General features: G+C 44.1%; 1 protein-coding gene across 2 annotated transcripts in view; it reads right to left on the reverse strand.

The window, feature by feature from the left end:
- Positions 1–1161: 1161 nt before the first annotated feature.
- HOOK3 (hook microtubule tethering protein 3) overlaps positions 1162–13159 on the reverse strand; it is a 67774-nt gene continuing 55776 nt past the window's right edge. For both annotated transcript variants that reach the window (XM_077345439.1, XM_077345440.1), the window contains 3 exons: positions 12427–12531; positions 10185–10256; positions 1162–9294 (listed from right to left, as the gene is read on the reverse strand). In XM_077345439.1, the coding sequence (XP_077201554.1) occupies positions 9154–9294; positions 10185–10256; positions 12427–12531 (318 nt within the window). In that variant the 3' untranslated portion in view covers positions 1162–9153. The remainder of the gene's footprint in view (positions 9295–10184; positions 10257–12426; positions 12532–13159) is intronic.

Here is a 13159-nt window from a genome sequence, read left to right on the forward strand (position 1 = left end):
ATAGGTTCTGAAGGTGCTGAGACTGCGAGGGAAAAAAGATTTTGTGGTTGTAGAGGACAAACCAATGAAAACATCAACTCAGTGTGCTGCAGCAGCAAAAAAAGGCAAACAATATGTTGGGGATTATTAGGAAAGAGACTGAAAACAAAACAGTTGCTATTGTAATGCTGTTGTAGCATAATAAGCAATGCCACATGCAACTGGATGTGGTGTGATTTGCAATCCCACCTGTAGTTCTGGCCACTGTATCTCCAAAAGGACATTGCAGAAATGGAAAAAGTACAGCAGAGGGCAGCCAAGGTGATTAGGGGGCTGAAGCACCTTCCCTATAAGGAAAGGCTGAAGAGTCTTGGGCTATTCAGCTCAGAAGACAGATGACAGAGGGGGGAATGGATAGAAGTTTTTAAAAATTATGCACACAACAAAATGAGTGGACACATTTCTCCTTCTCCTCAAGAGAACCCAGCTCATGGGCAGTAGAGTCAAGGTAGACAAAAGGAAATACTTATTCAAGGAGTGATTAAAATGTGGAATTCCTTCCAAGAGGATGTAATGACGGCCACAGGCACACACAGCTTTAAACGGGATTAGACCGATTCATGGGGAATAGGCCTATCAGTGGCTATTAGTCACGGTGACTAACAGAACCTCTGCAGTCAGAGGAAGTAAACCCCTGAATACCAGTGCCAGGAGGCAACATCAGGGAAGGGCCTCAGTCCAAGAAACTGGTTGGTGACTGTGTGAGGCAGGATGCTGGACTAGATGCACCATGATGCTCTAGCACAGAGGTAGTCAACCTGTGGTCCTCCAGATGTCCATGGACTACAATTCCCATGAGCCCCTGCCAGCTGGCAGGGGCTCATGGGAATTGTAGTCCATGGACATCTGGAGGACCACAGGTTGACTACCCATGCTCTGGCAGGGCTCTTGTGTTCTTACACACCATGTACTACCTGACCATTTTAACTGGAGATGCTGAGGATTGAACCGGGGACCTTCTGCAGGCAAAGCAGGCACTCTACCACAGAGCCACAATGATGCCTCAGCAGAACATCTCCTTCAGCTGTGTTCTGAACACACAACATGACAGACATTATATAAGCCATCACGAACTTACTAGAAAGGAGACACACGAGAAGCTACGTAAATAAGAGAGCAACGCAGGTTTTATATAAGCCTTTATTTACAACTTGTTTAACAACTGTACATTGGGGGAGTTTTTTGTAGCCTTCGAAGCATTATCGTCTTTGAACTGAGAAAGAAAAATAGGATGGTTTGAACTCATCGTCATTATTACCTTGGTTTTCTATATACAGATATGTATATTAAAACTACTACCAGAGTATTCCGGCAGTTCCAGGATAAGGATTCATAGGCAAAAGAGAAGGGAGGGGAGGGAAAATGACATATGGGTGATTTTTAAGAATTCTTTTTTTTACAGAAATATATCACTGGCAATTTCACAAACAGTAATTTTGGTAACCGATCAACATCTACTTTAGGACAGTCAAACAAGTTGCTATTGCAAAAAATGGAGGGGGGGAGAAGAGAAGAAATGAAAGTTTCCTACATAACACAGTAACTGATATGTTGAAAACGTGCTTAGGATTTCAGAAAATTGCAGTTGCTTCATGTTACGGATGCCTAGAAATGAACCTTTTGAATAGCCAGCAACACCAACCTGCTAGAGGTTCCAAGCGTAATCTCACATTCCTCTACTCCACCTAGTGGTCTAAAATGGCTTAGCAAGCAAATGGGGAGGGCGGGGAAATTGAGGGGATATGAAAGGCCCTGGACCATATGAGGTCAGGACACACCTGTCAATATCAGGCACAAAGAAATAAAGAAAGAACCCCCCAGAACCACCACACCTGTCACACAAATCCCTGCAATGGGCTAGCGAAGGGGCAAAAATTATGAAGGAGGGCCAAAAGGGGGAGGGAGCATTAAAGTTCCGTCAGTAGAGGTAGCCTGAATAATAGAAACAGCAGTATCTGCCTCAAGAAGAGAGGGCTTGGCACTACCTGCCAAAGGACTAGGGAGACCCAGTGACAAACTCGTGAACGCTTCCCCACAAACGACAGATCCAACCACACCTACCCAATGTAATCCAGTGGCCTGAAATGAAGAACTACCCACTAGTGGCTCTTCTGTAACAATAGGAAGCATCTGGTTCTACCTTGTTGTCAGGGAGATCTCCCTTCTACTTCAATGGGCAAGGCCATGTAGCCCCCTTACCCTCCACCTCTGTCCTTCTTTATGGAGAGCCCAAGAGGTAGGAGACCAAATACCCAATCCTGGCCTTGCTCTCCTCCCTTCCAAGTGAACTACTGAGAACATAGAGGGGTGTCCGTGTGACTTCTGTCAACACATCTTGGAAATACAGGCCTAAGTTCCTCCAGAGTTCATCAACACTAGCCTAAAACTGGAAAGATGTCCAGCCTCCCCCTTTCAGGATTGCCCCGGCCTAGATAGCTTGGGATGGACCAGTCTAATGGCACCAAGTGGCAGCCAACTAATAGGGTTTTAAAGACAAGAGGCGTTCAGGGGTGGCTTTGGCTACACTTCCTGCCTCTGCGTCATGATCCCAGGCTTCCCTGGTTGGCTCCCATCCAAGCACTGACCAGGGCAACCCTGCTTAGCTTCCGAGGTCTGAGGAGATCAGGCTAGCCTAAAGGTTAGGGCACGGAACAGGGGCTCTAGTAGCATCCCCTCTGCTCTGAACCTCACCCATATCTCTAGGGTTGGGTGCTTGTAGAAAACAACAGGAACACCTTGCAGAAAACACCAGGAAGACTCTGCTCCCTCTTCCCTGCTCGGCGATAGAGGGTTAGGGACTGACGGTGTAGCTGGGATTCTGAGGAACAGTTCTGCGGATTCAGCCAAACCGTTTTTAGTGCAACTTCCTTCATTTTCAGCATGGAGACTATTCCTACGGTCGTGGAGTTGGGACCAACACCTGCAAACCTCAAATCCAGCCCCTTCAGCAGTTATCAGCTCCCCCCCCCCCCCCCCCGTTTCTAACAAAGAAGGAAAAGTTCTGCAGAAGATGTGGTGGCTCTAGCCATCAGACCTGAAGGTCATCCATTTAGGGAAATATGAAGGGGGAGGGGGACAGCCTTTTCACAGCAGCCTTTCCATACAAGTAGCTACCGGCCATCTTGGTGGGGCGGTAAACATAACGGTAACAATACAAACACGACCACAAGAACAACACTCCCTCAGGTTTTCTATCATATTGCCACGTTTCCTAAATCTGCCTCAATACAAATATGAACCTGCAGCAGCATAAGTAGACACTTAAAATAATAACTTTAAAAAAAATAAAGCAGCTTTAAAAACTTTTTTTTTCTCCCAAAGGCAGCACAGAAGCATTCTGAGTTATACTGTCGGCATATTTGTACATGAATAATAGCAATATTTCATAACGTAAAAGACATGTCAATGCAATCCTAAAGGCAGTTAACAGACAAAGAGATCATTGAGGTCAAATACAGACAAGCTCAAACAGCCCCCTAGAAAGGACATCTGGCACACTGTTCTGAAGTCTAAGAAGAATATGCTTATACTAGCAACTTCTGTTCTTAGTCCTTTCTGGAGCTGCTTGGATCACATCCTTGTGGAAGAAAGCAAAGGAAAAGGTAAAATCTTTGTTATAGATAATGAAGTGGGGGTGGGGGCAGGACCAAGGACTTATGACAGTAAGACAGGATGCAACATTAATAAATAACATATTGCATATATTTGGGGTGAAGACTTGGAATTTTAAATAGAAAACCTGGTAGGCAATACCACTTTCCATTTGTTTTTCCCAAGTTGGGGGTGGGGGTGGGGGGAGAGACGGACAGACCAGTTTTCAATTTTGCAAGAAATAAGGGGGAGAGATACATATAGGATTGAACACCATGGCTCCTTTAGTGCACTTTTAAAAATTGTAACAGTAAATAAAGGTGCGTTTTTATAAACACATTTAAGAGTTAAATGCTTACTAGCTTAGTAAACGGAAGATTTGCACGAGGCTTGCATGTTAATACTGTTAATAGTAAGAATCTGCTAGTTCGATAGGGAGGTTACAAATGAATGTATGATGAAGCTAAGGAACTTGTTAACCTTAGGCATTCGTTATTTCATTTCACAATTTTAGAATATCATTCCAGTGGCTCAGCAGATCTGAGGGACCGAGGGTTTCTGGAATACTGGGAGGGGAAACGGGAGAGAGGAAGGAAGAAGATTCTCTGCAAACACCATTTCTCTTTGCAAAGCAGGTAACTCTGAAAGTCCTAGAATGACAGGTCAAGGTTTTGGTTGTAAAGGCCAAGTTGGGGCACCGGGGAATATAAAAATCTCAAGTTGAACAGCCCTTGTTTTATGAACAGTGGGGAAGGTCAACCGCAACCCCACACATTGAAATTTGCGAAAGGGGTTGATAAGAGGCAGCAAATCTTTAATCGTTTAAAAAAATTTTAAATGCTGTTTCAAGAAAGGTGCCTCAAGCAATATCACACATCTTGCTCCGTTCATCACGTCCTACCATTACAACAGGCATTTTTGTAGGCGGGAGCTTGGTAGGGGCCACAGAGACATTTGGTGCAAGGGGAATTTTTCTGTACTAAGAGCGGAAAGCGCTTTTGCCCAGACAGTCCCCAAAGTTATTTTCCCTACCAAAGCGGCTGGCAGGCAGACCTAACGAGAAAAGCAAGGGCAGTGGGGCAAGAGGGGAAACTTCCCAGCCAGGCAGCACAGAAGGGCTTTTTTAGTGGCCACCAGCAACCTTTGCCAGGGGGATGCTAAAGCTGGTTCTTCCATACACCCCAATAGAAACACCAGACTCTGTATATCCCAAAGTCTTTCTGCATCTTGTGCCTGCATTTCTAACCAGTCCACCTGCCGGCAACAGAATTGCACTGAGTGTTGGAGGGAGGAGGGGTTCCCCACAGGTCTTCCCTCCCTTTGCATTTTTCCAGTGGCAGCTTCTGCTTATTTCCTTACAGATGTGCCTTCAAAGGAAACACCAGACTATTTGGGCAAGGGTTCTGTTGTCAATGGTAGCCGTGCAGTGCTACCCTCCCTTTTTGCTGCACATGAGCTGTATCGATAGATAGCCTGTTTGGTGTAGCGGACGCTAATCCGGAGAACCGGGTTTGATTCCCCACTCCTCCACAGGCTGGGTGACCTTGGGCCAGTCACAGTTCTCTCAGAGAGTTCTCTCAGAGCTCTCTCAGCCTCCCCTCCCTCACAGGGTGATTGTAAGCCGCTTTGGGAACTCCTTTGGGTAGCGGAAAGCAGGCTATAAAAACCAGCCCTTCTTCATATTGGCATAGTTCTACAAGAGGGGCTAGGCATGTGTGTGGGTAAGAAGTGATATATTGTCCCAGTGGAAAAAATGCTCTCTGCTCTAAGGTTCACCCCTATATATATAGATGCTGGGGGGATGCAAACTTTAAAAAAAAATAATTTTCCTGTCAGCCAACTGCAGATAAGGAGAGGAGTTCTCCCCTGGTCAATTACTTTCAAGTGGCCGGTACGGAATCTTCAGTCAGGTCAATGCCTCTTAGTAGGCAAAGAACAATGAAGTTGTTTCTATTGCAAACCACCACGGGACGGTGATTGCCATGAGGGGCAGTATATAAGCTTCCCGCACCACTTAATAGGGCCTCCTTTGAGGACTTCTCTGTGGCCAGAAATTGGCCACTGTTGGAAGCAGGACGCTGGACTACTTGGACCAACTGACTGATCCAGCAGGGCTGCTCTTAATGTTTTTATGGGGAAGGAGCAAAAATTATGTACAACTGCCCTTGGGAACATACAACTCCACATTAAATGTGGCATTTGTGTACATGCAGAGGACCTGGTTTCTCCAGTATCCTTCGGAGACAGCCTTTCCCTGATCACTGCTGCTATTCAATAATACTTTGCCCAATCTCCAAGTTATGGAATCACTGGCTGGTTCAGACCAGAGCCTAATTTCAGCCATCTTTTATCCAATGGTGATCAAGTTAACGAATTCTTCACTGAGTAAAGACCTTATCCTGTTGGTTGTGGGGAAGGGGGGAGATGCCTCAAATCTACCAGATGTCCTTATTAGGAGAAGACTATAAACAAGAAATAAATATCTATGGGCTTTATTGGAGTAAAATACAGTTGGCTATTTTTATAGTTTTTAAAACCAATCCCTTAAAGAAATTATAATAAATTAGGCTATGATAATCTGGAAAATCCAGAACATACATAGGGGAGTACACCTTGTATTAATATCAGTATTTAGCCAGGTTGCTTGTAGCACAGAAGAATCCAGAGGACAACTATGTACAAATGTGTAAAACCATAAGCTTTGACAACTGGAGAGCAACATTTTCACACAAGTCCAACATTATTCCAAGACCTTGCTTAAATGTGACTAGAAAAAACTGAGGGACTTTTATGTCCTTATATAGCATAAAACCTGCACCTTCTCTTCACCCATTTAAACTACATTAGAATACCCATTGTGTATTGTTATTTTACCAAAACTCTCTCTTTTATCAAATGAGTGAATTTTCTTGAAAAACCACATGGCCTTTTTTATCCAACCCAGACTCTCTCAACTACAAAATCTGCAAACAGCAGCAAGTCTCTGGCCCTGAGAAAACAAGGTGCACAAAATCCTACTGAATTAACAGCATTACATTTGTTAAGGCTAATGTCCCACTGAATCCAACAAGACTTAGTGCTTTCCTTTACAGGGTTCTTCTGAGCTACAGGAAAACATATTCAGTTGTCAAAGTATTGGAACAAAACTGATGCCGTTCTCGATTGAGAGGTTCTGATGTGTTCAAAATACAAGGACTCTGAAATCTGCTTGCTGGATCCACCTTGGTGCAAGCAAGAAACGTGCAAAAGTGGAGAAGTCCCTTTCACGATAGGTGGAAGGCAGAGAGGAATGGGAAACCAAGAAGTGCCATGGAAGGCAGAAGAACCCAAAGACCAATCAACAGAGGAGGGGGGCAAAATCAGCAAAGAACACCTGAAAGAAAACCGGAAGCTGGAGAAGAGGTCAGTCCACTTATAAAGGTTGCAGACAAGTTTCCTTCAGGCACGAAACTCAACGAGGTGTTATCAGGTTAGCATCCCAGACACAATCATTCTTTTCCTCTTGAATAGAAACACAGACACACTCACGTCCCTCCAGGTTTTTGACACCGTTTTGCATAGTGAAGCCTGCTAGTGGTTAAAAGTGAGACTAGTGGGCATCTGATATGACTAGACTTATGTCAGTCCTGAGAATGGCCAACTGAGGCATGGTTCAAGACAATCACGCCTCTGAACAGAATGTGTCATCAAGTACAAATGCAACCGGCACAGAAAATAAGACACCAAATCATTTTGCTTGTACCCAGAACATCACTTCTCTGTGCCCCCTGGTAAAGCAGGGGGGAAATGCTACTTCACCAAGTGAATCACTCTTTGAAAGAGATTTTATTTTTCTGCATACTAGGGGAGGAGGGGAGAACCCTGCTTTGCCTAATTTGAAAATACTATTACTGAGGGCTAATATCTACAGGTTTCATTTTAATAAAAAGTCATGTTGCTTTTTTTGTTAATAAAATGTACGGTGCACTCTTACAAAAAAAATGCGGAATAGTTAACCATTTTGAATTACAATTTTTTAAAAAACCCACTTCCAACTAAAAGGCATTTCTGCTTTTTTGTTGTTGTTGTTTTCAATAAAAGGCAAAAATTGTATTGGAATATGTAGCGTGTTTCATGTTGACCTTTTTAAAAGAAGGATGTAAAGCTAGAGAAATTCCTTGTCGGAAAACAAGCATACTAAAGTGATTATTAATACTAAAGACCTCCCAACTTATTCTCATTGTGAATCTATAGGAAAATGGCCCCATGTACTGAGCCATCTCAAATTTCATGAACATTCATCTGAAGGCAAAGGGAAGCTCTCAACATTTGGGACACTCAACGGGGACCAGAATCGAAATGGAAATGCTGTTCTTGTTTCATGATGGAGACCCTAACTTCACCCAGGTGCACATTAAAATTTGGCACAAAAAGGATCGTGAACACGCATGTTACAATCACCTTGCACCAGCACCATCGGCAAGGCAATTGAAGAACCTCATCCTCCTTCGTGGCCTATCAAAACAGAAGCTGTGCGATGGATGGCCATTTCAAGACAGTTTGCCAAAAAATCACCCAAAATACAATTTCAGTGCAGAAAGAGGTGACCACTTCTCCTCGTGATCACGGTTTTTCTAAATTTCCTTGTGATGCACCGTTCCTCGGTAGGATTCAGCCAAGCGCCAAACCAAACGCTACCACAGGCCCACATCCTGGGATTTCCAGACAGTTCCAGGAGCATATCAACAACCTCATGGATGGTCTTGTCCTCTACATGGTTAGTGCCATGTCTTAAAGTGTTGACCCGGACAGTAAAATGGAGAAATCATCGAACTGCTGAACTCTGGCGAGGTGGAGAGAGGATGTGAGCAGAGAAAGCCAAAAGAAAGCTAGTCCTCTTCATTAAAACTAAACCCAAGGGAAGGAGCAACGGCAGCATAAGGGAAAACTTATCAAACACCCTTCCCTCCCTGGTCAGGGAACTTTGCAGCCAAGGTCCAGCTGCTGGCCATCTCTAGACCATTGCAACACGTGCATTTCATAATTACTCTACAAAGCATTGTTGCTTATCCCATCGTATAATTTAAAAACGGACAGATTAGACTGGGATGAGGAGAGGGGAAAGGAGAAAATTCCCTTTTTACAATGGCAGCCTTGGAAAGGGCGACAACAGCTTTCTCCAACAGGAAACTCTCAAGTTTGCTACCTAGACATCAACAGTTTTGGGGGGGACAAAGATAAGGGGGAAGTTCCATACACAGGGAAAAGATCAATGGTTACACTCCACTAGGTGTCTTTGATGTTTTGGCACACTAAAAGGCAAAACAAAAAAGAGTGGAGGAAAATTAAAAACATGGAGGGTAGTAGCTGCTGTTGCTGCTGTTTTTTAAAAGCCTTCCTGAAAGTAATTAGTTGTAGGAGCAAGGTGTCTGTGGGGGAGAGACAGAGAGGATTCCTGGCTACGTTTCCTGAAACGCTGTCACTTGCAACAGAAGTCGGTCTTGATCCCAGGGTGGCTTCCTATTAAAAGGGCAAGGCTTTCCTCTACCTTGCTGTCGCCGGCTGGACGTGGCCTGGATAAGCTCTTCTTGTGCTGGTCGCTTGCCTTTGTCTAGCCAGGAAGGACTGTCCAGAGCCTGTACTAGCTAATCTGTCTTCTGCAGCTTTTTTATGAAGAGTCATCCCCTGTGGAGTGAAACAGACAAATGGGCATTTCGCTTCCTTCCCATCAGGCATATGGACCATCCCTTTCTGTCTCCCCCACCCCCCATTTATAAACCTGGAACGAGAGTGCAGACACTCCCCCTTTTGCCATATCTCTTATAATATTTAGCATCTGCAAAGCAAACTCCAAGCAGTCAAAACACTACAGATTAGAGTTGTGTGCTTCGGCGTCTGAAGCGGCGATTCCAGGCTGAAGCAGCCAGCACCGCGGTGCGGGGGAGGTGCTGATGGCGGTGCGCAACCTGACGCTTGCACGCAGGCGCAATGTGTGAGCCAACTGGCGCACTGGTGCCACACCCCCCCCCCCGCGGCACTGGCTGCTTCAGCCTGGAACGGTTGCTTCGTACGCCAAAGCACACAACCCTACTTCAGATCTTCTCTGTTTTGCAGTCACCCACAGTCGGTGGCAACTTTACAGGATGTAGCTAAATTACATCACAGGTGGAAAGGCTGAGAGAATGGCTTGCAGTAAAATCAAGCAAATAACATTGGGAAGGAGATCAGACGACAAGAGGTGCACAGCCATTTGGTTAGGTCAGCTCTCGTGACCTCTGAGAGTACCCTGTGGGATTAGTGGGCAGCTAACCAACAGGGGATCAAGATAACCAGGAAGCAATCTGAGGACAGGATTAGAGCAGCTACCCCCCAAAAAAACCCTAATTATTCCCCTCCTCAACTGATAAACATCTCTAGTAACAAAGGAAGGTGGGTAACCAAAGCCAACTCTAGAAGTTACCCTTGTTCAGAAAAGCACAGAACTTTTTTTGGAAACACCACAAACCCTAGCAGGATTTTGCTCTTCACTGTGAGCTACATTTTGAAGGCTCATGTTGGCTTCAGTCTATACTTACCATGTTGTACCAGGCACTGACAATGTATTTTTCTTCTGTTTCTCTTTGACTCTTTGTTTTTTCAAATTCTTTCTAAGGAGGAAAAGCATATCAAACGCTTCAGATTACTTGATATGCATTAAACAAAATCAGTTCATTATGCAGCCCTGCTGGTTAAGTGCTAACAATTTAACCACCCATCTTTTGCTCCTCTCTCCCCAGCGGATGACCTTCAGGCAGACCCTTCTCCTATCCAACTGTACTACTGAGGAAAGCTTATTTATTCATTGGTTTATTAAAATATTTATACCTCCCCTTTCCTTTGGGCTCAATTTTGAAGCCTTCCTCCAGTCTAAGAAGGCTTTCTCGAATTCCACTGGAAGATGGGTCACTCACAGAATGGCTGGACCCATCCTTTTATTTTTTTCTTGGGTGATGTTTATACCATACAAACTGTGGCCATTAAAAAAAGTAGTAACCGAGCCTACATCTGGCTGTTGAAGGAACATTATAGGATCGGTAGGTGTGTTATTAACTGCTTGACTGAATATATTGTATATAAACCCTGTCAATCAGTTTACTTAAAATATATTTAGATATTTAAAACATTTTATTTAAATATTTATATACCCTTTTTTGACATATACTCAGAGTGGTCTCCAGAGAGATATTACAGACATCAAAACTAACAACAATAGATTCAAACAATCAGCACAACCACGATTTCCAAAGGCCCTTTAAGAAAAATCTTGCCTTGCTCTTCCCTCCCCCTGAAGATCTTTGGAGAAGATGCTTCCTAGTTTTCTTGAAAGCCATCCCTAAAGGAGTGGGGCTTCCACTTGTAGAGCCATCACAGAAGAAACCCTCAAGGAGGACTTGGGAATGATGTTGACAGGGAACCTTATCTGAGCTTAGCGTATCCAAGCGGCTGCAAGATCAATTCCCCGCCTAATAAGGAGATGTCAGGTGCCAGTACTGGAGCCTGAATCAGTATGCCTGCCAAGTAGGGGTGTGCATTCAGCCAATTAAGTCAGATTTTTATTTATTTTTGCTATTTTTCTGGGATCCGAAATGAAAAAATACCAAAAATATTCAGAATATTTTGGACCACTGGATAAACAAAGTTAGGTCATTTAAAGGGACTTAAAGGTAAAGGTATCCCCTGTGCAATCACCGGGTCATGTCTGATCCTTGGGGTGACGCCCTCTAGCGTTTTCATTTTACCGACCTCGGAAGGATGGAAGGCTGAGTCAACCTTGAGCCGGCTGCTGGGATTGAACTCCCAGCCTCATGGGCAGACAGCTTCAGACAGCATGTTGCTGCCTTACTACTCTGCGCCACAAGAGGCTCTAAAGGGACTTAGATCCTTTTAAATGCCTTCTCCACACCGCCGTGAAGTCGTCACTTGGAGAGAAGACTGACTCCCGGGCATTTAATGGAATCTGTCCCTTTAAATGCATCAGACTCGGAGCTGAAAAATTCAACATTCCTGCATATTTACTGAATCCGGAAAGATTGTGAAATACTGATATTTTTCAGGTTCCACATACCCGAGTCCGGAAAATATGTTCAGTTTTTTAAACACCTCTATTGTCTAGTGGTACTTATGCTAGGAAGTCATACCGGAACAGGCTATAAAAACTGGAAGAGGAAACAGCAGCAGGTGCACTTCACTGAAGCTGCTGGAATAGGTTGCTGTAAGAAGCCTCCAGAAACAGAAAGGATGTGAAAATCTTTACATTGCAGTTTGTTTTATGCCCCACAATCATGGTATTTCTGTTACCACACTGCCTTTCCTCGTTGTGCATTCTTGGACCGACCAAACCTACTAGAATGAACCTGTGCCTCAGGCAAAAAAAGGGCCTCTGGCAGAACTCCACTGAAAAACCCCAAGTATGAATCAGAACCATTCTAACCACTCTGGGGGTTGAGACTGCATGCAGCACCCTCATGGGCTCATATCAGGAAAGGTGGTCTGGCAAGTAAGGAGATTCCCAGGCAGGTAAAGGTTAAAACTAGTCCTGTGAACTGAACATGGAAATGGGCTGGCAGCCAAGGCAGACGTTTCAAGATCTTACTAATATCGCTGAATGATGGGATTTTGACTATATTTTACTTTCCCTTAAGAATGCAGTATGGTTTGGACTCCCAGCTGGGACACCCACACATTCACCATGGTTAGAACTGTTTAAAACAGGGTTATTGCTCTAAGTGCTTCAGTTTAGGAGCCTACAATGGAGAATACTACTGTCAATAAAGTTACCTCTAAAGAATGGAACATCCTGTCACGTTCTTGCAGCTGATTTTTCAGAGCCTGGATCTCTGGCCCTGAGCCCTGGTTCTGCTTGGGGTCTAAGGTACGGATAACCTGTAAGGGGCAAGAAACATGGATATGGATCAGAGCACCACAAGCAGATACACACAGTCACAAAAACACATGGGAACCTTCAAAGTAAGAAACAACGAAGTCATTAGGAAGGGAACATGAGGTTATTAAAGCTCTTGTGACAAATGTCTACTTTTATAGGTCAACTGAAAGTTCCCCCACACCACCCTCTTTTGTTTATTTTTAAACAAACCTGTTTATTTTTTTATTTTATTTATTTATTTAGATTTCTATACTGCCCATTTCTTTGCAGCTCTGGGCGGTTTACATTGAACATTATATAATACAAATTACATGGAATTATATATAGTAATAACAGTATGTCAAGTCCTTTGTGTCTTAGCACAACACTAAAAGCTCTGAGTATGCTAGGTAAGTGCTAGAAAGGCTTCTCCTTCCTGCCAGGCCAACCCAAAGGTATAATAAAGCAGCCTACCCTCTTCTTCTGTCCAAAGGGGACGTATGCTTTCTTTGTCCAAGGTTACCTCCATTTGCACCAAGCGCCAGGCCCTGACATGACTAGATGTTATCCATGAGACTGGAAACCCTCTAACTATTTCACTTGTTTGTCAAGTACCCGCCCTCCCAGTCAATCCTGATTGCTAACTCT

This window comes from Paroedura picta, chromosome 7 (assembly GCF_049243985.1).
Source record: "Paroedura picta isolate Pp20150507F chromosome 7, Ppicta_v3.0, whole genome shotgun sequence".
Classification (NCBI taxonomy): Eukaryota; Metazoa; Chordata; class Lepidosauria; order Squamata; family Gekkonidae; genus Paroedura; species Paroedura picta.